Source organism: Gorilla gorilla, chromosome 2 (genome assembly GCF_029281585.2).
Source record: "Gorilla gorilla gorilla isolate KB3781 chromosome 2, NHGRI_mGorGor1-v2.1_pri, whole genome shotgun sequence".
In the NCBI taxonomy this organism is placed as follows: domain Eukaryota; kingdom Metazoa; phylum Chordata; class Mammalia; order Primates; family Hominidae; genus Gorilla; species Gorilla gorilla.
Window position 1 is genome coordinate 12,912,514 of NC_086017.1, and position 26,034 is coordinate 12,938,547.

Consider the following 26,034-nt stretch of genomic DNA (forward strand, 5'->3'; position numbering starts at 1 on the left):
TCTCAAGTATTTCTTTATAGCAGTGTGAGAATGGACTAATACAATACTGTTCTATGCATTATGGCAAATACAGAGTTATTTAATCACCACTATAATCAAAACATAGAACAAATCTATCACCTTTCTCTCCCCTCAAAATTCTCTCATGCGCTTTCGTAGTAAATACCTCATCCCATCTTGAGCCCCCTGGCAAGAACTGATCATTTTTTCTCTCTACAGTTTTGCCTTTTTTTTTTTTTTTGAGATGGAGTCTTGCCCTGTTGCCCAGGCTGGAGTGCAATGGTGTCATCTCAGCTCATTGCAACCCCTGCCTCCCTGGTTCAATTGATTCTCCTGCCTCAGCCTCCCGAGTAGCTGGGATTATAGGTGCCCACCACCACGCCCAGCTAATTGTATTTTTCATAGAGATGGGTTTTCACCATGTTGGCCAGGCTGGTCTTGAACTCCTGGCCTCATGATCTGCCCACCTCGGCCTCCCAAAGTGCTGGGATTACAGGCGTGAGCCACTGTGCCCGACCTATAGTTTTGCCTTTTCTGGATGTCATATGAATGGAGTCTATCATATGCAGCCTCTTGAAACGGGCTTTCTTCACTTGAGAGTCAGATGTGTTGCTGTGTGTATCAGCAGTTTGTTCTTTCATCTTGCTCAGTAGTATTCCATTGTATGGATATGCTCCAGGTTGCTTATCCATCCATCTGCTGGAAGAAATCTGGGTTATTTCCAGTTTGGAATAATTATAAATAAAGTGACTACACCACTCACATACAAGTGATAGTGTGAACATAAGTTTTTATTTCTCTCAGGTAAATATCTAGGAGTGGGATTGCTGGGCCATAAGGTATATGTATAGCTAGTCTTATCAGACACCAGTAAACTGTTTACCAAAGTGGCTGGGCCAGTTTGTATTCCCACCCACGGTGTATGAGAGTTGCAGTTGCTCTTCATTCTCATCAGCATTTGATATTTCCAGGTGTTTCAATTTTAGACATTCTAATGGGTATGTAAATGTATCTCATTGTTGGCCAGGCATGATGGCTCATGCCTGTAATCCCAGCACTTTGGGAGGCTGAGGCGGCAGATCACAAGGTCAGGAGTTCAAGACCAGCCTGGCCAATATAGTGAAACCCCGTCTCTACTAAAAATACAAAAATTAGCCAGGTGTGGTGGCGCGTGCCTGTAATCCCAGCTACTCAGAAGGCTCAGGCAGGAGACTGCTTGAACCTGGCAGGCGTAGGTTGCAGTAGGCCGAGACTATGCCATTGCACTCCAGCCTAGGGGAAAGAGTGAGACTCTGTCTTAAAAAAACAAAATGGTATCTCATTGTTGTATAATTTGTATTTCCCTAGTGATTATATATATATATATAAAATATTTTAGACAATGTCTTACTCTGTTGTCCAGGCTGGAATGCAGTGGTGCAATCACAGCTCAATGCAGCCTGGACCTCCTGGGCTCAAAGCGTTTCTCCCACTTCATTCTCCTGAGTAACTGGGAATACAGGCACACAACACCAACCCCGGCTATTAAAAAAAAAATTATAGAGAAAGGGTCTCATTATATTGCCCAGGCTGGGCTCAAACTCCTGGGCTCAAACGATCCTCCCACCTTAACCTCCCAAAGTGCTGGGATTACAGGCAAGGGCCCCCATATCCGGCCTCTTAGCAATTGACGAGTATCTTTATATATGTTTGGTTGCTAACCATATAGCTTCTCTTATTACACTTATTTCTTCATATGTGATACATATTTTTACGTACTATATTTTTGCTGATAATATATAAAAATAGAATTGATTTATGTATATTAACCTGGTATCCTGAGACCTTCCTAAATTTACTTGTTACTTCTAGTAGTAGTTTTGTCAGTTCCTATGATTTTTGTGTAAACCACCATCATGTCATCTGAAAATAGGGACAATTTTACTTCCTTCTGAATTGTTACACTTTCCATATCTTTTTCTTGCTTTGTTAATGGTTATAAACTACAGACAAATGTTAAGAAGTGGTAAGATGGGGCATCCTTGCCTTCTTCCTGATATAAGGGGGAGAGTGTTCAATATATTACCATTAAGTCTGATATTGGCTATGGATTTTTCATGAATGACCTTTACCATATTGAGGAAGTCCCTTCTAATTTTTTTGGCAGTTTTTATGAGTAGGGATTGAATTTTAAGTGGTCTTTCTGCATCTATTGTGATGACAACAGTTTTTCTTTTTCAGTTAATATGGTGAATTACGTTGATTGGATTTAGATCATTAAATACAACTTGCATTCCTTGCATTGGGGATAAACCCAAATTGATCATGATGTATTATCTTTCTATATACTGTTGGATTCAATTTGCTAACATTTTATTAAAGTTTTTTTTGTTTCTATGGTCATGTGGTATATTAAGCTGTATATTCATTTTTTTGTAGTGTTGATTTTATGTTATGCGGGTTATGCTGGCCTCAAAATGAGAGGAAAACTGTTTCCTCCTCTATTTTCTAAACAAACTTTGCACAAGACTGGAGTTCTTCCTTCCTTATGCGTTTGATAAATTTGACCACTGAAACCATCTGGGCCTGGAATTATCTTTGTGGGAAGTCTGTTGAACAACAATTCAATTTCTTTAAAAATGAAAAGCTATTCAGATTTTTAAATTCTACCCTATTTCAGTTCTGATAAATTGTCTTTTTTATAGAATTGGTGGGTTGCATCTACATTGTCAAATTAATTGGCATAAAATTGTTTATTATACCTCCTCATATATATCTACATGATCTGTAGTAATATCCCCATTTTCATTTCATTGTCTTGGCCAGTACAGTAGGAATTCTCTTACTCTCTTTCTCCTCTCTCTCTCTCTCTCTCTCTCTCCAGTTGACCTTCCATGGCCATGGGTTCTCCATCAGTGGATTCAACCAGCCACAGGTCAAAATATTAAATAAGGCTGGGGCACCATGGCGCACGTCTGTAATCCCAGCACTTCGGGAGGCCTAGGTGGGTGGGTCACCTGAGGTCAGCAGTTCAAGACCAGCCTGGCCAACATGGTGAAATCCCGTCTCTACTAAAAATACAAAAATTAGCCAGGCGTGGAGGCAAGTGCCTGTAATCCCAGCTACTTGGGAGGATGAGGCAGGAGAATCGCTTGAACCTGGAAAGCAGAGGTTGCAGTGAGCTGAGATCATGCCACTGCACTCCAGCCTGGGCGCCAGAGTGAAACTCCGTCTCAAAAAAAAAAAAAAAAATTAAATAGCAATTAAAAAACACAAAGAAGCGATATAGCATAACAACTGTTTACATAGCATTTATATCAGGTATTATAAGTAATCTAGAAATGATTTATACTACAGAATGTGTATAGGCTATATGCAAATATTATGCCATTTTATATAAAGAACTTGAACACTAGTTGGGGTGATGTTCTGGAACCAATACCCCATGGATACGGAAGGACAACTGTATATACACATGCATATATAAACTATATATTTACAAGGCCAGAAATTGTTGAGGGTGCCCAGCACAGTAACTGGCATGAAGTAAGTCATCATAATAGTTGTATTAGCGTTGCCTTCATAGGTGGTGATTTGGAGAATCTATTCTAGGTGGGTACAGCAACGGACGCTTTGGTCCAGTTTGTCTAGGGTCATGGTGGTGAGAAATAGCAGACAAGCCTGAAAGGATGATTTGGGGCTTTCCTTGCCCCAAAGAGAGAGAGAGAGAGAGAGAAAATCCTTGCACCGGATTATATCAATGCTGTGCCTCTGAATGTCAATTTGGAAAGCCAGTCCTGTGCTTCCAAAAACAGGATATTCAACACCTTGAAGAGGTGTGGTAATTGGACATCTTACTTTTTACGTTTTAGGAAGTCTACAGAGAGTGGGGCTGAAAAGTTTGGGAAGAACAGGTAGGCATGTAGGGAGGGCAAAAGAACAGAAATAACATGCACAAGCATTTTTCTAGGAAAATTTTAGGGAAAGCTAAGTGATGTAAAGTTACACTTAAAAGACTACACATTTTCGGCCGGGCGCAGTGGCCGCATCCCGGCAAAAGTAATCCCGGCACTTTTGGGGGCCGAGGCCTGTGGAACACGAGGTCAGGAGTTCGAGACCAGCTTGGCCAACACGGCAAAACCCTGTCTCTACTAAAAATTAGCTGGGCGTGGTGGCAGACACCTGTAGTCCCAGCTACTCGGGAGGCTGAGGCAGGAGAATCGCTTGAAACCGGAAGGCGGAGCTTGCAGTGAGCCCAGATCACGCCACTGCCCTCCAGCCTGGGCAACAAGAGCGAAACTCCGTCTCAAAACAAAACAAAACAAAAACTACACATTTTCGCACTTTAAGGGCTCAACGGCTGTATTCCCACTCCTTTGCCACTCTCTTTGCTCTTTTCCGCTCTAGAAAAAATTAATGAACTGAATCAAATCTAAGTTCTCCACGTTACAGATGGGAAGCCTCCAGGCCAAGGAGGCCAGTGGTTACACAAACCAGGTAAGAAAATAAAATATGCCCAGTAATTTCATAGGACCGGAGCGCTTAGATTTCGAATGCGTGTGACTCTGTCAACTGTGGACTTAACCCTATGCAGAGATTAGAGTACAGAATAGTCAAGCACGAATAAGTTAACATTTACCGAACAATCCGTCCTACCCTGGGGTGGGTTTTATTAACAGTCTCGTTTTGCAAAGGAAGACAGCTGCCAGTTGTCCCAGATCGCACGGGCATGCCGCGCAGATGGGCTTCTGAGCAGCTCAGGGCCAGCCAGAGGTCTGGTGAGAGGGGCGTAATTAAACGAACCCGCGCCGGTTTCCTCAGGGCCGCCCGGGGCTCCGCTTCGCCCAGGCGGGCCTCGGCGGGGCTGGGAAACCAGCCGAGGTTCGCCTCACTGTGGGGAGGGGCGAGGGGAGGCGGAAGCCCTTCGGTCCGGGCCCCGCCCCCGCACTCGCCCTCGCCCTGCCGCGACTTCCCATTCGCCGCCAACCCATGTGCGTTGGCGACGTCACCGCGTTCACCATCCCGGAAGTGCGCGTGGCGGCGGTGGCGGCAGCGGCAGCGGCAGCAGCGGGGCCGGTAAGCGGGCGCGCGCGCCGCTCAGAGAGGCAGAGTTGGTGGCGTGAGTTGCTGCCCCTTCCTTCCTCCTGTGGGCTAGGGGAGCCACCGCCCCCGGTCCTCGAGGAAGACGGGAGCGGGACGTGGCGAGAGGCCTCCTCAGCAGTGGGCAAAATAGCCCCGACGCGGAGGTCGTGTCCCCGCCACGTTTCTGGCGACCGCAGGCGCGGATTCCTTGGCTTCCCTCAGCACTTTCCCCTCCGCGCGGACGGCCCCGAGACGCTTTTTCACTGGGCCTTGTCGCCAGCACCCGGCGTGGGGGGTGAGACGCGCCTTTTCAGGGCTGGGGTTCCCCAGAGCGTTTTCCTAAGTTGAGGCGGAGGTGCAGGGAAACTGAGTGGGTCTTTCCGCCCCACGTGGCCTGCTGGGAAGCGCGGCTCCTCCAGCCCGCTTCCGTGGAATGGAATGGTTTTTCTCTGCAGGTTTATACCGGGGTCACTGGAGAGCTGCTGCTGCCTCCTTATGGGCAGGACCCCCGTGTGGGGAGAACGAGGATGTGATATGTAGAAGGGAAGGCCGGGGTGTGCTAGAAATCAGAGGAGATTGCAAGATGGCAGGAAAAGGATCAGGAAAATGGGGGCAGCAAAACTAAATTCATGGGAAAATACAATGTCTAGGAGCTATCCCAGGGTCATGAATTCTCGAGTGCAGGTGGGGAAGTAGGGTGATACCCACCTGTGACCATGACAAGTTTTGGAGACCAGAAACTCGGATAGAGTTTCTAGAACCCCGCATCCCTCACATACTGACTGAAGCCCTGCTCTGGGGAGAGTGTCATCACAGTACCATGTGGCACGCGAGTGTAGTGGTAATGCTCCCCGACCAAACCACCAAACCGAGGGTTGGGCTGCTTATTCTCGCTGCCCAATAATGAGATGCAGATAAACTAGGAAAGAAGGGAGTTTATTTCTGTAACCAGGTACAGGGAGAAGGCCTGGAAAATATCCCAGACCAACTCAGAATTACGGAGTTTTCCAGAGCTTATATACCTTCTAAGTTATATGTTTATGTGTAAGGGTGCATTCATCGGAAGATACAGGTGATTAACTTACCCATAAGATCTGAGTCCTGAAGACCTTCCTCTGGAGCCTGAGTAAATTTACTTAATCTAAATGGGTCCAGGTGCTGGGGTGATTACCCTTATATTCTCTCCTGCTAAATCATGGAGGTTTGGGGAGTTCCCTCAGACCCCTAATAAACTTGTTCGTGGAGGCCTGGGGAGTTTCCTCAGATCCCCAGTAAAACTTGTGTAATTCTAAACGGGTCCTGTTAAGAATTCCTTTGTGGCCGGGCGCAGTGGCTCACGCCTGTAATCCCAGCACTTTGGGAGGCCGAGGCGGGCAGATCACTTGAGGTCAGGAGTTCGAGAGCAGTCTGGCCAACGTGGTAAAACCCCGTCTCTACCCAGAAGTATAAAAAATCAGCCGGATGTGGTGGTGTGCGCCTGTAATCCCTGCTACTTGGGATGCTGAGGCAGGAGAATCTCTTGAACCCAGGAGGCAGGGGTTGCAGTGAGCCGAGATCGTGCCACTGCACTCCCGCCTGAGCGACAGAGCGAGACTCCATCTCAAAAAAAAAAAAAAAAAAAAGAATTCCTTTGTTATTTTATCATGCTTCAAGGTCCAGGAAAGGCCTAGGCAAAACTCTTGGGGGGCTTTTGTTACATTCTAGCCTTGTTTAAGGGCACTGGCTGGCTCTTTCAGCTTTTAATATGTCACTCAACCACTCAGTCAGTACTGAAACAGTTGTTAGGGAGGCCTGCGTTAGTGAGACCCCGCCTGCCACAGTAAGTGCTTCTGGAGAACAAAACCAGGTAGATACATAGATCTAGTCGTAATCCCTCAAACTGACACCGTTTTCAGTTTTTTCGTCTGAACAAGAGATGAATTTCTGAGTTGATAAACTTGGAATGTGTCCCATTATTTTCCTTCACTTACCTTCACTTTTAATTTCATTGGTATGCCTGTGTATTTGCCTTGTAGATGTGTAGTTGGTGACTGCCTCTCCAGATGCTGAGGTGCCTGTATCATCGGCACAGGCCAGTGCTGAACCGTAGGTGGAGTAGGCTGTGCCTTCTGAAGCAGTATCTATTTACAATGAAGTTGCAGTCTCCCGAATTCCAGTCACTTTTCACAGAAGGATTGAAGAGTCTGACAGGTGAGAGATTAGGATACCTTTTCTTGATTGGAAACCTGTATAAATGGAGAAGTAGAGGGTTAACTTTTTAAGCCGGCATTCGGATATTTTCATTGTTGTTTTAATTATTTTTATTAAAAAAAGTAAGTAGAGGGTCTCTTTGTGTTGCCCGGGCTGGTCTCAAAACTCCTGGGCTCACTCCTTGGCCTCCCAAAATGCTGGGATTACAGGTGTGAGCCACGGTGCCCAATGTGCACGTTTTCATTGTTGGAAGAAAGGCTTGGCTGGGTGTACCCAGCCTGTAATGTCTTGGGGAGGCCAAGGTAGGAGAATTGTTTGAGCCCAGGAGTTTGAGGCTGCAGTGAGCTATGATCATGCCACTCTAGTCTGGGCAACAGAGTGAGACCCTGTCTCAAAAAAAGAGAAAGGAATATTAAAAAAGAAAGGCTTACATATGGCTGATCTAAAAATATAGCTAACTCACTGGAAAAGGCAAGAAGTTGACTGCAGTAAAAAGCATGGCTTTTCTGTATGCTGTGCTGAGTACTTGCCATTCATTACAGGACTGGTCCTACCAACTTAATGAGTACGTACATTTTGACCTGTTATGTGAAAAAGGAAACAGATTGTTAGGCATGTGAAGTGCTTTGCCTGTGTTTCTGTAACTACTAAATAGAGAGCTGGGTTTCGAACTTACGCAGATTGATTTCAGAGCCCAGCTTGTAACCGCTAAGCTCTGTTTCCTTCCTAGGTATAAATGCTTTCCATGAGAACTGAAGGAAGAAGGAAATAGGAGTTGCCTCCATTGTGCACGTTGCAAAACCTGTCTGGAAGGAGCATAGGAAATGGCTTTAGCTAAGTGCCTGACTCCAGTAGCTTCTTGCTGTTGCCACAGTTTTATTAGTATTGGTTCTTAATGTCGTCTGCTGATGTTGCTAAAGCAGCCACACAGTAGCATTACAAAGCCTGTGGGAATTTTAATAGCACCTTCATAAATATATTTAGTAGTATATATAGAAATATGACCTATACAGCACTGGCTATCTATTAGATTCACCTGGGGAGCTTTTAAAGCACACATGCTCGGGTTCTACCTGCAGCCTACTGAATTAGAATCTCTGGGTGGGATGACCATCTATATTTTTAATAAAAGCTCCACAAGTTAATTCTGATGCACAGAAGATAGACGAACCATTACTTTAACATGACTCACCTTGTATTAGCTTATTCTCAAAGCTACTTTCCCATTCTTGAAATTAGATGATGGCTTTTTAGGTACGTGCCAGAGATAAATGGCCCAGAATATGTTGATTCTTTTAGATTGTTTTAGGCAGACTTTAAGTAGAGGGCTTAAATGCATGTTTGGTTTTGCCGATGCTTCACTATCTTTTTTAATTGGAGAGAGTGAAAATTGCTAAAAATTGCTGTCCAATAGAAATTTATGAGCCCATATGTAATATAAACTTTTCTACTAACCACATTAAAAAGATAGAAATGGTGAAATAAATTTTAATAATTATTTTTGGTTCATCTAATTTAATCCAATATATCTAAGATACTATCAGTATGAATTTTGTATAAAAATTGTTAATGAGGCCGGGCACAGTGTCTCCCACCTGTAATCCTAGCATTTTGGGAGGCTGGACACGGTGGCTCATACCTGTAATCCCAGCACTTCTGAGTGGCTGAAGTGGGTGGATCACTTGAGCCCAGGAGTTTGAGACCAGCCTGGGCAACACGGTGAAACCCCATCTCCACTAAAAATATGAAAAATAGTCAAGCATACTGATATGTGTCTGTAGTCCCTGCTACTTGGGAGGCTGAGGTGGGAGGATCACTGAAGCCTGGGAGGGGGGCTTGCGGTAAGCTGAGATTGTGCCACTACACTCCAGCCTGGGCGACACAGACCGTGTCTTTTAAAAAAAAAAAAAAATTAATGAGATATTTTATATTCTTACTTGGAAGTCTTTGAAGTCTGGCATGCATTTAATACAGCACATCTGAATTCAGACTTACCACATTTTAAGTGCTCAGTAAGTACAAGTGGCTAGTGTTTGAATAGTGCAGATTTTGAAGCTGTGATTTTGGGTTGAGTTGAAGCTTTTTTCTTTCTGTGTATGCCCTTCACAGCCCCCAGTTTTTCAACTTCAATTGCAAGAGGCCTCTTGGAAGAAGGAGTAGTAATTAACTCTTGATGGCCTAACTCAGGTCATTCTGCATTTTTTGGAAATAAGGTTCTAAATATTGATTACTATAGTTTCTTGAACATCATTTTAACAATTGTGTTTAATGTTCTAAACCTGACATTAAAAACTGGATTTTCTCCACCCTGAGAAATGAGGTCCTAAGGAAGTTAGAGCCTAAATGGTGTGGTAAGGTAGAGGTGGTGATTGCTTCCAGAGTCCTGTACTTGAAGGACTGGCAAATGAGAACATGGATATATTCTAAAGTTGACTTTTTCTAGGCTACTGGAGAAGTGGCAAGAATGGAATCTTTTAGTGCAACGATCAACAAGTTAGAATGTCAGAGACTTGGGTGCCCTGGTAAAATGTAATGTTCTGTATAAAATCAAAATGTACAAAAACACACAGCCTTTGTGATGGCTGCTATATAGTGATACTTGGAGTTTAAATCCTGTACCAATTTTCAAATCTTAATAGCTGCTTTGCCATGTGTAAAATTAGTTTTCAGTATGCAAGAATATGAGAGACTAGAATAGTGTATTATTGTCATATCATAAGGGTTTTATAATTTGTCAGGTTATTTTATGTATCTTTTTGCTTCAGTACAATCATATGCTAGTGGCATAGAAGATTATTTCCCAGCTAGCTGTGGTAGCTCATGCCTATAATCTCCCAGCGCTTTGGGAGGCCGAGGTGGGAGAATTGCTTGAGCCCAGGAGTTAGAGACCAGCCTGAGCAACATAGTGAAATCCCATCTGTACAAAAATAATAATAAATTTAGCCAGTTACGGTGATGCACACCTGTAGTCCCAGCTACTCAGGAGGCTGAGGCAGGGGGTTCCTTGAACTTGGGGTCAAGGCTGCACAGTGAGCTGTGGTGGTGCCACTGCACTCCAGCCTGGATGACAGTGAGACCCTCTCTCAAAAAAAAAAAAAGAGAGATTATTTTTCTGTCCCAGAGATGAGGCTGAAGTTCCCAATGCAGACGATTTTTGCCTGAGCTAATAGCATTAATGGATGAGCAAGGACTTGTTTAGTCCTTTGGCTGTTGTCCACAGGGGGTGATAGCGCTCAGTGTTATGTGACGTCAGAACGCCATCATATTAAAATATAGCACAATAGGCACAACTGATCACTCTCTTGAAGTCCGGAGCTCTTAGAACAGATGGTCTGTTTTCCTGTAGTGATGCTCACACCATGTCTTCCCACTCATAGCTCCCACTCACTGCCCCTTACCCCACCCCAGCCTCCAATCGTCAAAATTTAAAGCTGTAAAGGGAAGACATTCATGAAAATTTAATTAAAAGTTAACATTAAAAAGAGGTGACAATTATAAAAGTTTTCTGACACATTAATGTATGGTCTTTTGAATTGCTAATAATAATTAACAATTGCTTACTATCAGAGGTGGCATTTGGAGCAAATAAACGTAGTTTGGGGATGATGAGATTCTGTATTCTTTGACTTTTAGGCTTAAGTTTACAGTTAAATTTAGTTACGTTAGGTGTTATTTTCACTGAATTATTTCATTGAATGTAGCTTGCAAAGTCTTTTGAAATGTTGACTGCCTCCCTGTTTCTGTAAGATTGAAGATATCAGTAACAGGAATAAATAAATCTTGAAGCTTGATAGTCCCTGCTGTTTTAGGCCAATGTGAAATTATGCTTTTCTTACAATTTTTATGACTGCTCTTTCATATACACAAATATGCCTTGATACGTCTTTCTCAGTTGTCTTAAATGTTATTTTAAAAATCCTGAATGGCAAGTTTTTTGGAATGGTTTAATAACATAGGGCTAATCAAAATGGTGAATATATTACTTTGAGTTCTGGATCTCTTTGTATTGCAGTTAGCTTACTGAGTAAATTTGAACTTATCATTTTATTTTAGTAAAGCCAGCATGAGAATCTTAAAACAGTAGTTATCTGTATAAATTAAGCCTTGACCTTCTTCATCCCACTGTTTATAGTAAGTTCAAGTGAACGTAAAACTTGTCCTTTATTTGCTTGAATTTCAGAACAGCTACTTGATACCGTTTTAAGAAAACTTAAAAAAACCCAATACTTTCCAGTGAAGTCATTCTTTTTTTTAATAGCTAGAATATCATAATTCAGTTTAATTATGAGCCAAATTGGTATAAAGATGAATAAGATAGGTTTTCTACCCTGAGAAGTGGGGAGACAAAGACATAAAACAGGTAATTTTAATATAATTGGTATGTATAAAGATATGCTGTACTAGTCGCTTAGAAGAAATTCACCTAACCTTACCTTCAGGTGAGGCTTCCTAAAGTGAATCACAACAGATAAGTAAGAGTGAGCTAGATCAATGTTTTCCAACTGGGTAGTTACCTCTTAGTGGGCCATGAAGTCAATTTAGTGGTCATGACCAGTATTTAAAAAAAAGAGAGAATAGAATAGATAGCATGGTATGAAGGGCAGGTTTTCTTTTATGACACTTTTGTTTGCCATGTAGACTTACAAATTTTGGTGACTGCTATGTGAATGTCTTAGTGTGGGTTATGGGCTAAGAAGTGTGACAGCCAGCCACTGAGCTGGAGTGAGTTGGGGAGGTGTTTCAGTGAAGTGACTCACACAAGCAAAATTATGGAGGAAAACTGTGGGGAGAGTTTGGTGCAGACAGCTGGTACAGACAGTGTGATGCAGAGTTTAGCAGGAGATGAGACCAATAGGTCATGGAAGCCTTTGGATATAGCACTGAGGAATTTGGGTACTGTGTTGTGAGTAGTTAGGAGGAGAATGCATAGCATAATTAACCTAGTGTTTTAAATCCCTACGTCTAGATGGTGGAGGCTGGATTTAAGGGAGGTGATGTGGTCCCGGAAGTGGGCCTTGATGGGAAATGTGGCATTAGGGGAATATGAACACTTCCCCTTGGGGAGAGCTTGTGGAAAAGATATCCTTAATTAAGTCAAGAGGGTAGGGAGCATTTGTTACTTTTGAGTACATCATTTTAAGGAGTCTACAGAGAATAGGGCTGAAAAGATGTGGGAAGAGTAGGTGGAAGAGGAGTGTGGGCAGGACAGAAAACAGATGTTGAGGTAGGGATAGAGGATTATGTTTTGAGTTGTGATTAGAGGTGCTGGAACTTTGATGTATGATGAGTTTAGTTGAATGCTCGTGTTGCTGTCCGCTAGCCAAAGACCAACAGGGACACAAGTTGGGTTGTTACTCCTGGCAGTGAGGAGCAACATGCTGAGTGAGGAGTAGCATGCTGACACTGGAGAACCTGGAGGTATACTCAGTAAGAGGGCTTTAGAAATGACTTCTTATAGGAGTTGGGCTTGTATTGGGTCATTTTGGAGAGCATTTAAGGTAGTAGAGCTTTGCAGCGGGTTAGATGCTCTCAGGAAACAGAAGTAATTCTGTGATTGGGTGTCTTAATAATGCTTTCCTAGAAGTTGAGTACAGTTGTGAGACTAAACCTAATTGGTAAGGCACAGTCACTGTTACCAACTGTTGTAGGGTGTATCATGGACAGTGTTCATGTTCCGTGTATGTTTAGGTGATTACAGAGTTGTCTTGATCGATCCGTCGTGGTCACAGAATGGGCTTGTCTGATATTGATGTTTTGTGAAATTGTTTCTGTTCCACAGACCCCAGGGCCTAATATCGTGGCAGGCTAGCTCCTGGATGCCATTCTCACTAGGTTCCATGTGGGCATATGGATATAGTTATAGTGGATTTTGCCTTATCCTCTACATATAGAGGAGTCAGCTATGTAGTTGCTTATAGTTGTTCAGTGTTCAAATGGTTCTAGCTAGAGCACAGATAGGAGTTGATTTTAGAATTATATACAGATCATTTCTTGAAGATTTTTAGCTATAAACATTAATCATAAGTGGTATAGACTAATGTCTGATAGTTTCATGCGTGAACATCCTGCCTCAACATCTATCTGTAAACACAGAAATACAAGAACATATTACCATTTCTAAAGTATGCACATAAATGGGGAAAAGAAAGCAGAATTGTTTGATTTACTTTTTTTTTTTTTTTTTGAGATAAGGTCTTGCTCTGTCACCCAGGCTGGAGTGCAGTGGCACGATCATAGCTCACCGCAGCCTTGAACTCCTGGGCTCAAGCCATCCTCCCGCCTCAGCCTCCCAAGTAGCTGGGACTACAGGTGTGCGCCATTGAACCTGGCTATTTTTATTTTTTGTATAGATAGAGTCTTGCTCTTTGCCCAGGCTGGTCTTGAACTCCTGGGCTCAAGTGATCTTTTCACCTCAGCCTCCCAAAGTATCAGGATTACAGATGTGAGCCACTGCACCTGACCTGCTTTAGTCTTTAGTAATACTTCAAATTTATATTGATCACTTTGAGGCATTGTGGAATTCTGAATTATCTTCTGAATAAGCAAAGAATTCTGCAAGTTCTCTGTTTCCTGTTGGTCCTCAGAGGCACTCTCCTGTAGACAAGTCTTTTTACTTCTTTGGGCCTTGTTCTCATTTTTCATATGAAAAGCCTCAGTTAAATGAATCTCTGCTGTTCCAACTAGATGGAAAAGCCTTGTACTTTTCTGGTTAAAATAAACACATTGAAATAAAGAACTTGGGAATAAAAATCTTATTTTCTCTCATCTCAGAATTATTTGTCAAAGAGAATCACGAATTAAGAATAGCAGGAGGAGCAGTGAGGGATTTATTAAATGGAGTAAAGCCTCAGGATATAGATTTTGCCACCACTGCTACCCCTACTCAAATGAAGGATATGTTTCAGTCGGCTGGGATTCGGATGATAAACAACAGAGGAGAAAAGCACGGAACAATTACTGCCAGGGTGAGTCAAAAGTTTGACAGGTAATTACATTGCTTTTTTGGTAATTTTTAAAAACTTAATTTTCTCTAGTTAAAAGCAAATAACGAAAAGTCTAATAAAAAACGTCAGTCTCTTCTATGCCTGTCTTAAACCCTGCAGTCCTCTGTTCTTGCAGCCATGTTTACTTTTTATGTTACCTCTCCATTTCTAAAAAGACCTTTGTATGCTATGGTATTTACTTTTCAGTTTTTACTATCCCAGTTTTAAGATGTGTTATGTATTGACTTTCCATAAGGGAAGATGATTTAGCTTTCTTACCACACCCTTCTCAACAACAAGCACATATAATTCTCCTTCTTCTGTCTTCCTAGTATATTTATATCATAATTTTTGGTTAAGTCAATATTCAGGGTTCACGTTTATGACTCTGTATTGTTTACAGCCAGATTGTGGAGTATATTGTGATGACATTTCTTCTATTGGCATGGTTTTTAATTTTCCTGCAGTTAATGGCATTTTTCTTTTACATAAGCTTTCCATATACTACCAATTTATTCCTACACTCTGTACCAGAGCTATAGAGTTCCTCTCAAAAGATTTAAACACATTATATCAAGTTTCAGTTGGGTTTTTGGGAAACATCTTACCTGGTGCTGTCTTCCTGCTCCAATATGGACTTTTAGGAATTTCCTTGGCCTCTCTTTTTTGTTAGGCCTCCTGTTTCCTGGGTCCCATGTGCTGTTCTCTCTTGGCTTAAGCCCTCATTTTAATAATCCAAAACCCGAGGAAGCCTTACACGTCTGAAAATGTTTTTATTTCACCTCCACAGTGGTTTGATAGTTACGGTTATAGAATTCTAGGCAGGTGATAATTTTTACTCAGAAATTTAAAGGTATTGTTTTCTAGCTTCCAGTACTGCCAGTAAGTCTAGTTCCATTTAGATTTCTCTTTTGTTTAAAAACCTGATTGCCATTATTTCCTTTTGGAAGTCTTTCCGATCTTTTTATGTCTAATGTTTTTAATTTCACGATGATGTAACGTGTTTTGGATTCTTCACTTACTGTGCAGGGCACTTAGTGGGCCCTCATGTTTCTTTCATAATTTCATCCCTTTCGTTAAATGCTTTTTCCTTTGGAAACTCTTATTATTTGGATCCTGGATTGCGGGGACTGACCTTCTAGTTTTATCTTTTGTCTTTATTTTATATTCTCCTGTCTTACTTTCTATGAGAGTACCTTAACTTCATCTCCCAATCATTGTATAATACTGACAACTTCTGTGGTCTTGTAGAATTTCAAGAGGTCTTTCTTAGTATATTTCTTTGGAAAGCTTCCCGTTCATGTTTCAGATGCGAGATCTTTTATTTCTCTTAGGATATCTACTATAGTTATTTTGACAGTGTCTTTGTTTCCTCCGAGTTTTTTCTTTCAGGTTGGCTTTCCTTGAATTTGGGTGATGCTCTGTACTTGAGGGCTTTATTGTAGTTTTGCATGGGAAGTGTCAGCCAAATGGGACTCCCAACCTAAGTCTCAGTAGGAGTTTTCATTAGGAGAAATCAGAGAAGAATACTCCAGTATTATGCCAGGGAATGAACCTGATTGTTAGCATCTTGAAACCAAGTAGGGAAAGGGATGAGGGTCATGTTAATTTTCACTTTAATCTTGTTTTCGTTATGATGCTTCATTCCCATGAGCATCTGTGCCTGGTGCAACAAGTTCTGATTATTTTTGGTTGAACCTTTCTAGAGAATCAATCCCTGGTTTTCTGCCTCATTAAGGGAGTCATTCTAGGTGGGTCTGATTATTTCTTAAAATGAGTTTCAAACAGTTTTCCTATTTCAAGCCTTACCTTATTCTTTGCCTTCAGAGATACTTATGCCTCAAATTCTTGAGTTCTGGAATTCTGTAGTGAGAGATACATGTAGCTTGTATTTAGAGAAGAGTATGTATCAAATTGAGAGAAATCCTACAACAGACTTCTGGTGATCGTTAACGGCTTTCACTTCCTAAATTAAGACATTCCTAACTCTTGGCACATAAAACACTTTATTCTCTACTCCTAAATGCCAATATGCTATCTGTCAGATATACTTTCTCTTTTACATATATTCCTCTTCCTCCACCGTGCCTTTGGTCATCTCTTCTCTTCATTTGAAGTTTTCCTACCACACCTGCATGTACAAACCCTGCTGCTTTTTCAAGGCTTGGCACAGACGCCACCCTATCACGAAGTTACTCAGCTTCCCCAGCTGGAGGTAGTCTGTCTTCCTAAGATAGAGGTAACTCTTTATTTTAGTTTATTTCTTTCTCTTTTGAGACAGGGTCTCACTCTGTTGCCTAGGCTGGAGTGCACAGTGTGATCTCGCCTCACTGCAGCCTCTGCCTCCCGGGGTCTAGCGATCCTCCCACCTCAGCCTCCCAGGTAGCTAGGACCACAGGCATGCACCACCACACCTGGCTGGTTTTTTTGTATGTTTGGTAGAGATGGGGTTTTACCATCTTGCCCAGGCTGGTCTTGAACTCCTGAGCTCGAGTCATCTGCTTGCCTTGACCTCCCAAAGTGCTGAGATTACAGGCATGAGCCACCACCCCCAGCCTTTATTTTAATTTCACTGGGGATTATCAGTAAGGGAGTTGCAAGATCTGTTAACTCTATTTATTCTTTATCAGTCTTTTGCTCAATGGCATATGTTCCATAAATTGACATTCACCTCTTTGCAAACTGGAGCTATTAAAAATATTTCTGATAATAGCTTGATTTGAAATTGAAGAAGAGTTTTGAGTTTGATGTGGAGTTTCTCCACATCACTTGGCAGAGGTGACATGTTTGTGTGTTAAATTCATCTTTTTTAATCATGATGGATATTTAAAAAAAAATCAGTCTTTTGATCTGTTTTTGAATAATCTGGATATCTTTCTGTTTCAATGTTTAGGTATGGTAGTTGATGTTAAAAAGACTATAACTGTCAGGGCTTATAGTACCATCCCTTTATAAAGACAAAAACTTACTTTTTTCAATTCAGTAGTATGAAAACCTAATTTAAATGACAACAAAAACCCCATGTATTTAATTGCAGCTTCATGAAGAAAATTTTGAGATTACTACACTACGGATTGATGTCACCACTGATGGAAGACATGCTGAGGTAGAATTTACAACTGACTGGCAGAAAGATGCGGAACGCAGAGATCTCACTATAAATTCTATGTTTTTAGGTAATATTTGCAGATAAAACCATGTTGTGAGTCTATCGGAATGCCTTCTTTTCAAGTAAAACCTACATTCTGGAAATGTTCTTCAACTTGAGAAGTTGCATTAATTTCTTCTAAGAGATGGTTTAGCAGATTGCTTCAAAGAATAGTCTCTCGGCCGGGCACGGTGGCTCATGCCTGTAATCCCAGCACTTTGGGAGGCCAAGGCAGGCGGATCATGGGGTCAGGAGATTGAGACCATCCTTGCTAACACGGTGAAACCCCATCTCTACTAAAAATACAAAAAATTAGCCGGGCGTGGTGGTGGCTGCCTGTAGTCCCAGCTACTCGGGAGGCTGAGGCAGGAGAATGGTATGAACCCGGGAGGCGGAGCTTGCAGTGAGCTGAGATTGTGCCACTGCACTCCAGTCTGGGCAACAGAGCGAGACTCCGTCTCAAAAAAAAAAAGAATAGACTCTGGAGCCAAAATCCCTGGGGTCAAATTCTGACTCCCTCACTCACTAGCCACGAAACAAAAACATTAATTAATATTGGCTTCCTTTGTACAGCTGTTGTGAGGTTTAAGAGAGTTAATTGTAAATGCTTAGAACAGTGCCTGACACATGTACACACTCAGTCAGTGCGAACTTCTTAACTGCATATAAACAACATGATTTCAGGGAAGAAAAGTGCACACACACATGGTACATGTACATACTCCACACACATCCACACACACACACCCAGGATCATTCTTTTTCCTTTGCACTATCTTTCATGCATGTTTATTCACTCTTTCTTCTGCTTCCCTGGCAAACAATGGTGAATGACTTCAGCACTTTTTACTGCTGAGCCTACACACAACCTCAGATTCTTTTTTAGCATTGTATTCTAGGAATCATCAATCATCAGAGTTGGTATGTAAGATGAAACCTATTTATTTCAGCTTAACTTTTTTGTTTAATGAAAGCACTGGGAATTATATGGGAGGTAGATACGAATTAGGTTAGTGTTTTGATACATTACTGATGCATCATATGTTGTACTTTAAAGTTAAGACAAGCCCTTTACGTTTAAGATTTTGGATTAAAAAAGGATGAAACATCCACTATTCATAACCTGGTTTGTAGCAACAGTAGTGGTAAAAGGATGAAGTAATAGGATTTGCTTCATGCATAGATGGGCAAGAAGTTTATAAGCTAAGGTGGCATCTCTTGCTGATTACAGTAATGACAGATACAATTTCTAGGGTACCTACTGGGTTCTAGGTACAACATTGGGTAACTGATATACTTTATTTCATTAAACTCTCAGAAAAACTTCATAAAGTGTGTTAAGCCCACTTGATAGAAGAGGAAACTTGAGACTGAGAGATATTAAGTAACTTAGTTTAAGTCACAGAGAACCATGATTTTGGCTTGTTTGCAAAGCCTAGGCAATATATGACCATAGAGAGCCCAATTGGTGCATTTTTCTCTCAGTTAATGTAGTCAGAGCTCCAGGTATTTATTTATTCTCATATTTACTCATAGAGGAAACTGCTCCAAATAGTGCAATATAGAGTCTTGTCTAACTGGCTTCTCATAAGCATACTGAAAGAGAGAAACTATTACTCTTTTTCAGTGTCCTAGTTTATAAAATAAAAGCTGTTCCTATTGGTACTATCATTTTCTGACATTAACTGAACCCTTATAACGTGTCAGGCACTGTTCTGAGCACATTATGTAAATTTAATCTCCTGACAACCCTGCGAAGCAGATACTGCTATTTAACCGATGGTAACTTGCCCAAAGTTGCACAGCTTGTAAAGTGTAGGATCAGAATTCCACCTCAGGCAGCCTGACTCCAGAGGTCACATTCTTAACCACTACATTATTCCCTGCAACTCAACCATATTTCATATTTTTATTTACTGTATTTTAAAAGGATAATATTCAGAGCAAAACAAAATACACACCAGTATGATGCTTACTAAGCTTTGTGTAGTTTTCTCTCCTGGCTTTTTCCAAGCCTTATTGGATCAAGCATTCATAGTTCTGGCATTTATGGTTGGTTACTTTGCTTCCCAAACGCTTATTTTTGCTTTGATCATATTCCTATGATTTTTTTCCTCCAAATTTTGATCTTGCCTTTAGGTTCCCCAGGGATGGTTACAAGTCTCTTCATTAGGAGAAATAACACCAAGATGGATATACCATATTATTTGCTACTTTGTGATCATATTTTTGCCTATTTACATATTTTCTTTTTATCTTCATTTTCTTTTATGTCTTTTTGAATGTGGAGCCTTCGAAATTTGCCATGTACGTCAAGATGGTTCCCTTTTAAAAGTTACTATGCATATAAAACTATTAACAGCTTGGGAAGAGTTAAGCATTAAGTGTGAACTTACCAATGTACTGTTGCTTTTGGGATAATCAAAGAACATTCAAGTTCAAACACAGCCAAGAGGTATTTTTGATAAGTAGTTGTCAGTGCCTCTTTTCTGTAATGCTACAGAGTGAAATATCTCATAGGATCACTGACCTCCCCATTTGGTGAGCTGAATGGTGTCTGTGTTTCCGCTTTAAATTCCTTTTTCTATTTTTTTAAGTCTCCATGGTAACCAACTGTCTTAGTTTGCCTGAGCTTGAAATACTTCCTTGGATGTATGATTTTCAACTTTAAAACTAGGAATGTCTCAGGCAAACCAGTATGAAGTGGTCACTCTACTAATTAATACTTGAGGTTTTATGTACGTATATATAAAATTAGTTTTATGTCACTTTTTCTTTTTTCGTTCAACATATGAGAACATTTGTTTATTACCATTTTTGTGAATGGCTAATAGATTAACATGGTTCAAAATTCACAAAGTTTTAAAGGCTCTACAGTGAAGTCTCCTGATCTATAATGAACAGGAGTGCCCGTTTAACCACACCCTTGCTAACACTGTTATCAAATGTTTGCATCGTTGCCGATCTGAAAAACGCTATCTTGGAAATGGGTATTTACTGGCCGGGCATGGTGGCTTATGCCTGTAACCCTAGCACTTTGGGAGGCTGAGGCGTGCAGATCACTTGATGTCAGGAGTTTGAGACCAGCCTGGCCCACTTGCTGAAACCCTGTCTCTACTAAAAATACAAAAATTAGCTGTGTGTAGTGGCAGGTCTACTTGGGAGGCTGAAGCAGGAGAATCACCTGAACCTGGGAGGCTGCAGTGAGCTGAGATTGCACCACTGCACTCCAACCAGGGTGACAAAGTGAGAATCCGCCTCAAAGAACAAAAAAAGGATTTATGACTAAGGTTGAAAATCTTCATTATTAAAGAGATTTCTATATTTCCTTTATATGTAGCCTATTTTTCTATTTACGTGGCCTTTTTATTAGAACTTTTATATATTATGGAAATTAGCCATTTTTTTATATGGACTTACATATATTTTTCCAAAAATGTCACTTATGACTTTGTGTGTGATAGTAGTTTCTGCCATACAGGCATATTTCATTTTTTATGTCATTCAATTATTTTTTCGAAAATCCTGTTGTTTTGTGTTGTGTTTTCTGTTTTCTTGCTGAGTTTGAAAGATCTTCAAGATTATAAAGATTCCAAGATTAAAAATATTTTCCTCGTTTCTTCTGTTAATCCTGTTATGTATTTTTTCCATTTTATTTTGGCTATTATTTTCCCATATTGTGAAAATTAGCTTGTATGGTGTCTTGTTGGCTCCACTCCACCTCATACAAGTTTTGCATATTTCTTGTTTAGTTTATTCTTGGATTATCTTTTTAGTTGCAATTGTAAATGCAGCTAAACAGACTAAAAGACAGTCTTTTATTGTCTTCCATTTGATAGCTGATATGTATGAATACGTATGTGTTTTAATAACTCTTCACTCTGCTGAATTTTTACTGTTTGTGATAGTGTTTAGCTGATTTTCTTGTGTTTTCAAATTCTTATTTGCCAATAGTGATTTTTCTCCCTCCTCTTCTAATGAATAGGTTTTGATGGCACTTTATTTGACTACTTTAATGGTTATGAAGATTTAAAAAATAAGAAAGTTAGATTTGTTGGACATGCTAAACAGAGAATACAAGAGGATTATCTTAGAATTTTAAGATACTTCAGGTAAGAATTTTTAAAAATAAAAAATGATAGTTTTAATATCATCACTAGAGCATAACAGTGGTCATACGAAACCCACAGCAGGTCAGTGTACAAAATGGTGACATCCCAAATGTCTGTCTCCAGTGGAGACCTAGCACCCTATGACTTATGAGTGAAAATTACTTAGCTACTTCATATTGTATTTTCATTCCCAGAACGCACATATACTTTATGTGATCTTTCCTACAATTTTAAGTCATCTTTTTAAATGTCCATTTTTCTTTTTGATTGATATTTCCTCCGTTGATTCATTAATTACACAGATGTTTGAATGCTTACCACAGGTCAGTCCCTGTGTTAGGTGCATTAAACGTGGTAATGAATGAGTGAAAGTGTTCGCCTTCATACAGCTTACGGTTTTAGGTAGTCATGGAAATCGGTGATGGTTCACAACAAAATGATTTTGGTGAAAAGAAATACCTGTTATATGATTTAAAGAATCAAAGCATAAAGACATGCTCGAAACTTGGATGGGCCGGGCGGGGGTGGCTCACGCCTGTAATCCCCGCACTTTGGGAGGCCGAGGCGGGTGGATCACAAGGTCAGGAGATCGAGACCATCCTGGCTAACATGGTGAAACCCCATTTCTACTAAAAATACAAAAAATTAGCCGGGCAGGGTGGTGGGCGCCTGTAGTGCCAGCTACTCGGGAGGCTGAGGCAGGAGAATGGCGTGAACCCGGGAGGCGGAGCTTGCAGTGAGCCGAGATTGCGCCACTGCACTCTAGCCTGGGCGACAAGAGCGAGACTCCATCTCAAAAAAAAAAAAAGAAGATCTTGGATCAACTTGGTAAATATGAAATGCATGACTAGTTTTGTGGGTAGCAATGACGTTTAAACGTCACACACTAACCTTTTTAAAAAACTATCCGAATTGGCTAGTTTATGTCAAGTAATATTCATTTTTCACTGGTTGGGATTGCTCTCAGAATATTCTGTAACAGAACATGGATATTTTGTCAATGTAGTTTCTCTAAACTTGAGTATTTGTAGTCTGTCTTATAAATAATAGAACATAGATTAAGACTTAGCTGTATTTGTATCACTAATCCAAATTTAGCATTAATTTACTTATTTAGCATCACTTTGGACCGCTGATGAATAGAGGGTATTGATTAGAATTTTAAGGGTATGAGAGGGAAAACACATGTACGTTAGGGCTTCCAGTTCTAAGATTCCATGAAATATACTCCAGGGTGTGCAACTAGATTAGTCATATTTGAAGGTTTTCATTGAAAGTACTAATGTGTACAGACAGGCAAGCTTTGAGGAATTAAGACTACTCTGTTAAGGCACTGCAGTCTTGTTTTGGTTTGCTGCCTTTACAAGAATGCTGTTTTTTTTTCATCTAGTATAAGTGCCAATTCAGGAATGGCATTTGATGACCATTCGGAATGTCTTGAGTCCGTAATTTGGAAGTGAGGTAGAGACCTTGAAGTTTTAGTTCTTGCTAACCTCAAAAAGGCTACTTATATTTTATTCGATCCTGGGTTTTCTTATCTCGGAAAAGAAAGAGGTGGAGAAATGACCAGTTGCTTTCTAAGGTCCCTTCTAGACCTAACTAATTATATGTTGTTTTCATTAAGCAGATGTATGGGATAGTACCAATAAAAATGAAAAACAGATTTTGCTTGTGATATGCTAATATAGAGGTAATACCCTGTGAAGATTTTGTCTTGTAGGTTTTATGGGAGAATTGTAGACAAACCTGGTGACCATGATCCTGAGACTTTGGAAGCAATTGCAGAAAATGCAAAAGGCTTGGCTGGAATATCAGGAGAAAGGATTTGGGTGGAACTGAAAAAAATTCTTGTTGGTAACCATGTAAATCATTTGATTCACCTTATCTATGATCTTGATGTGGCTCCTTATATAGGTGAGAGCAAGTTATAAAGTGTTTGAATTTTTGGCAGTGAAATATCTGGTTTCAAATTTCATAAGGAAAAAATGTTTGACTCATTTGGTTGAAGAATTCTTGGAGAAATGGAGTATTTTAAAATAAGACAAAGTTTGGGTTATGGGGTAAGTTTTGTCGTGAGTAGGGAAGAGCTCAAAGACAGCCTGTGGTGCTTGTAGAGTGGTCTCTAGTCAGACCTAGGTTTGAAGGAAGCTCAGCCCCTTATCTAGTCTTTGCAACTTGGGTTAGTTTCTAACCCAAAAAAGCGGTTTAAAAGTAATGTAGCCTCTATCTAATAGGAAAGCTAATAATAGGAAAGCTAAAAGGATTCAGTGAGTTAATACATGTAAAGCTCTTTTAGAAGAGTGACTTGTACACAGAAATTGTTCAGTAAACGTCGTAATTCATTTTCACAAAGAACAGTGGGATTATATGGCTTATCACACTTCTGTAAGCTTGGGCATATTTCAGATTTCAGTAACATTACTGAATGGGGGGTGGATCTTGTATCAGTGTAAAGTCAGGAATTTGTGATTAGAACGAGTATGCCTTGTGAGTCTGACACCACCGTCACCACTACCCCTGGACCTCTTGATGTAGCTTTAATGGAAACAAGAACATTTTAGAGGTTTTGAAGGTGACGGGAGAGAATAACAATATATTAGTGGTTCTCCTTTAAGTTGGAACATCAGACTGAACCTATATAACGTATCCTAGTGACAAAGCATTTCTGGATACTACAACAGTGGCAAGGTTTAGGATATGAGTGGTTTTTTATCCCCACTAAAAACAGGTGAAAAATGCTTTTGTCCCTACAGGTTTACCTGCTAATGCAAGTTTAGAAGAATTTGACAAAGTCAGTAAAAATGTTGATGGTTTTTCACCAAAGCCAATGACTCTTTTGGCCTCATTATTCAAAGTACAAGATGATGTCACAAAATTGGATTTGAGGTTGAAGATCGCAAAAGAGGAGAAAAACCTTGGCTTATTTATAGTTAAAAATAGGAAAGATTTAATTAAAGCAACAGATAGTTCAGACCCATTGAAACCCTATCAAGACTTCATTATAGATGTAAGTATATACTAGGCTTGGTCAGAAATATGAAGTATCATCACGAATTTAGAATTAATTTATTAAAACTAAGATCTACAATTCTGTGAATTTTACTTATTTTAAATGAAAAAATTTATGTTGAGTATTTAAATTTTAGGATAAGATTGTAAGTGTATGTTTTCATGTGTGATGAAACTAAATGTTTGATTTTGACACGTAGTCTAGGGAACCTGATGCAACTACTCGTGTATGTGAACTACTGAAGTACCAAGGAGAGCACTGTCTCCTAAAGGAAATGCAGCAGTGGTCCATTCCTCCATTTCCTGTAAGTGGCCATGACATCAGAAAAGTGGGCATTTCTTCAGGAAAAGAAATTGGGGCTCTATTACAACAGTTGCGAGAACAGTGGAAAAAAAGTGGTTACCAAATGGAAAAAGATGAACTTCTGAGTTACATAAAGAAGACCTAAAACTGATGGCTACTAAAAAGCAGAGCATTTCTGGTAAGACTAAATTTTCTCCCCTCCCTCTTAATGAGGTTTGAGAGACTACACCAGAATAAAAGACAGTTTAGGGGACCTCTGTAGAACAACAAGGGTCTTATTTTGTGAATTATATATTTCAAGAACTAAACTGAGATCCACCTTTCTGGATCTGATTTATATCACTGAAATGTACAGTTCTTCTGGAATAGTTTCACCTGAGAAAACATAGTTGGCTATTATCTATATCTTAAGCTGTTCAGGCTTTTAAAAAAAAATTGTTTTTGCATAGGGTAGTACTAAGATCTTAAAAAGTGGTAACTGTCTTGAAGAAAAAACATTTATTGTTTGCAATTGAAATAACAGGGTTACCTTGACAATGACTGTCTATGATGTGTCAGTTCTTATCTGAATTCCAAAATAAACTTGTGCTTAAAAAAGAAATAATTGACCAAGTTTGCATAAAATATGAATACTAAATGTGTCCCCAGTTGCTGGCATTCATATGTACAGGATTTGTTCGAGCAAGCTATGCTTCAGTATGTGGTTGATATTTTTCTGTCACAATGATTTCTTTATGCATGCAGAGCCTGGGAAAGTCACGGGATTAACTTGAGGGTCACTCTTGAGCCTATTATTAATTATTATTTTACTAAAACAAACATTGGTATTGGAAGATAAATATGTTTATGTGGTATCTGACAATGTGTATCAGGTGTCATATACAATGGTAATATGCCTCTCTTTAAAGTGTTATTTTATTAATTAAAAGAAGGATATGGCTATTATTATATATTCTCTAAAGATTTGAGTCCTAAATGCTTTCATCAGGTAAATAAAATGTATAATACAAACTGTTTATTTCAGCTGCTATACTGACATTTCATAATTTATTTCCTTTCTGTGTAGCCAGTCATAACATCTTTGTACTGTATGAGCAAATAGTAATTTTGGACCTTGATAAAACAATTTTGTAGAGTGTAATATTTCTAAGAGGAAGTGTCACAGGGGCTATGATGCAAGAAAGCCTCAGAAATGACTGCATACAGGTCAGTAATTAGATGCATTAT

General features: G+C 40.1%; 1 protein-coding gene and 1 long non-coding RNA gene across 4 annotated transcripts; one reads left to right on the forward strand and one right to left on the reverse strand.

The window, feature by feature from the left end:
* On the reverse strand, positions 1-5,062 carry LOC129532727 (uncharacterized). 2 transcript variants are annotated; one of them, XR_008678608.2, is made up of 3 exons: positions 4,619-4,874; positions 1,391-1,521; positions 1-699 (listed from the first exon to the last, which is right to left on the reverse strand). It is a non-coding gene; the product is annotated as an uncharacterized lncRNA (long non-coding RNA). The 2 variants fall into 2 exon arrangements; XR_010132737.1 differs by lacking the exon at positions 1,391-1,521 and having other exon boundaries at positions 4,619-5,062.
* TRNT1 (tRNA nucleotidyl transferase 1) lies at positions 4,805-25,818 on the forward strand. 2 transcript variants are annotated; one of them, XM_004033516.5, is made up of 8 exons: positions 4,805-5,055; positions 7,077-7,251; positions 14,023-14,216; positions 17,272-17,410; positions 21,368-21,494; positions 23,215-23,408; positions 24,248-24,501; positions 24,704-25,818. In XM_004033516.5, exons 2-8 carry the CDS (start codon positions 7,104-7,106, stop codon positions 24,950-24,952), a joined length of 1,305 nt encoding a protein of 434 aa, XP_004033564.2. In that variant the 5' UTR covers positions 4,805-5,055; positions 7,077-7,103; the 3' UTR covers positions 24,953-25,818. The 2 variants fall into 2 exon arrangements, with proteins under 2 accessions (XP_004033564.2, XP_063559632.1); XM_063703562.1 differs by having other exon boundaries at positions 5,008-5,356.
* The last annotated feature ends 216 nt before the right edge of the window (positions 25,819-26,034 follow it).